Source organism: Apium graveolens, chromosome 3 (genome assembly GCF_009905375.1).
Source record: "Apium graveolens cultivar Ventura chromosome 3, ASM990537v1, whole genome shotgun sequence".
NCBI lineage: Eukaryota > Viridiplantae > Streptophyta > Magnoliopsida > Apiales > Apiaceae > Apium > Apium graveolens.
In genome coordinates this window covers 157,674,634-157,675,749 of record NC_133649.1, presented here as the reverse complement: position 1 = coordinate 157,675,749, position 1,116 = coordinate 157,674,634, and the positions used below count along the sequence as shown (strand labels likewise).

The following is a 1,116-nucleotide window of genomic DNA, read 5'->3' as shown; positions in this document are numbered from 1 at the left end:
CAAAAGAATCATTTTCAGAAGACGGGATAATCAGTGAAGGATAATAGACCCCAGATTCAGGAGTGTAAATTTTATGGCAAGCGACACCCACCCGGGGAGGTGCAATAAGCTGAATGTGACGTGCTTCAAATGTAACCATAAAGGACACTACTCAGCGGAATACCCAAGTGGTGCAGGAAATCCAGAGATGACTTATTTTAAGTGTGGAAAGGTGGGCCATATGGCAAGGAATTATAAGGAACCTGTCTAGAAGGTGAATGTGCTTAGGATTGCTAGACCATCACCCCCCACCAGCACCAGCAGCCCAGCCAAGGGCAAGAACATTCAATATGACCATGAAAGATGCAGTGCAGAATACGGATGTGGTAGCAGGTACGCTTGTTATAAATTCAGTAGAAGTCAAAGTGTTAATGGATTCTGGAGCTACTAGATCTTTTATGGCTAAAAGTGCTATTGATAGATTAAAGTGTGTTGCTTACCCGCTTGAACCCAATTTGATTATAGAAGTAGCGAATCAAGAAAGAGTTATTGCCAATAGAATTTGTCCCAATTGTGATATGGTTATAGAAGGTTGGCACTTTTCTGCTGATTTAATACCTTTTAAGTAAGGAGAATTCGACGTTATATTAGGGATGGATTGGTTAGCAAACCATGATGCGCAAATCGAGTGTATAAATAAGAAAGTGAAATTGAGAACAAATGATGGAGCTGATATGATATTCATAGGAAAGAAGCAAGGTAGGAAGTTTCTAATGGTAATTCAGACGAGGAGATTGTTACGACAAGGTTGCGAAGCTTATTTGGCTCATGTAAAGGATGTAGAGAAGGAATCCTTAAGGATTGAAGATAATCCAGTAGTTAAAGATTTTCCCGATGTGTTTCCAGATGAATAACATGGACTACCTCTGGATCGAGAGATTGAGTTTATGATTGATTTAGCTCCTGGAACGAAACCAGTTTCGAAAGCTCCCTATCGAATGGCACCCGTTGAGATGAATGAATTAGCGATGCAATTGCAAGAATTGTTAAACAAAGGAGTAATTTGCCCAAGTGTATCCCCATGAGGTGCACCAGTCCTATTCATAAAGAAGAAATATGGAAGCATAAGATTGTGTA

The 1,116-nt window shown here is 40.1% G+C and overlaps 1 protein-coding gene across 1 annotated transcript; it reads left to right on the top strand.

Annotated features, from left to right (window-relative positions):
• Positions 1-329: 329 nt before the first annotated feature.
• On the top strand, positions 330-893 carry LOC141714669 (uncharacterized). Its single transcript, XM_074518174.1, has 2 exons — positions 330-570; positions 631-893. Exons 1-2 carry the CDS (start codon positions 330-332, stop codon positions 891-893), a joined length of 504 nt encoding a protein of 167 aa, XP_074374275.1.
• Positions 894-1,116: the final 223 nt, after the last annotated feature.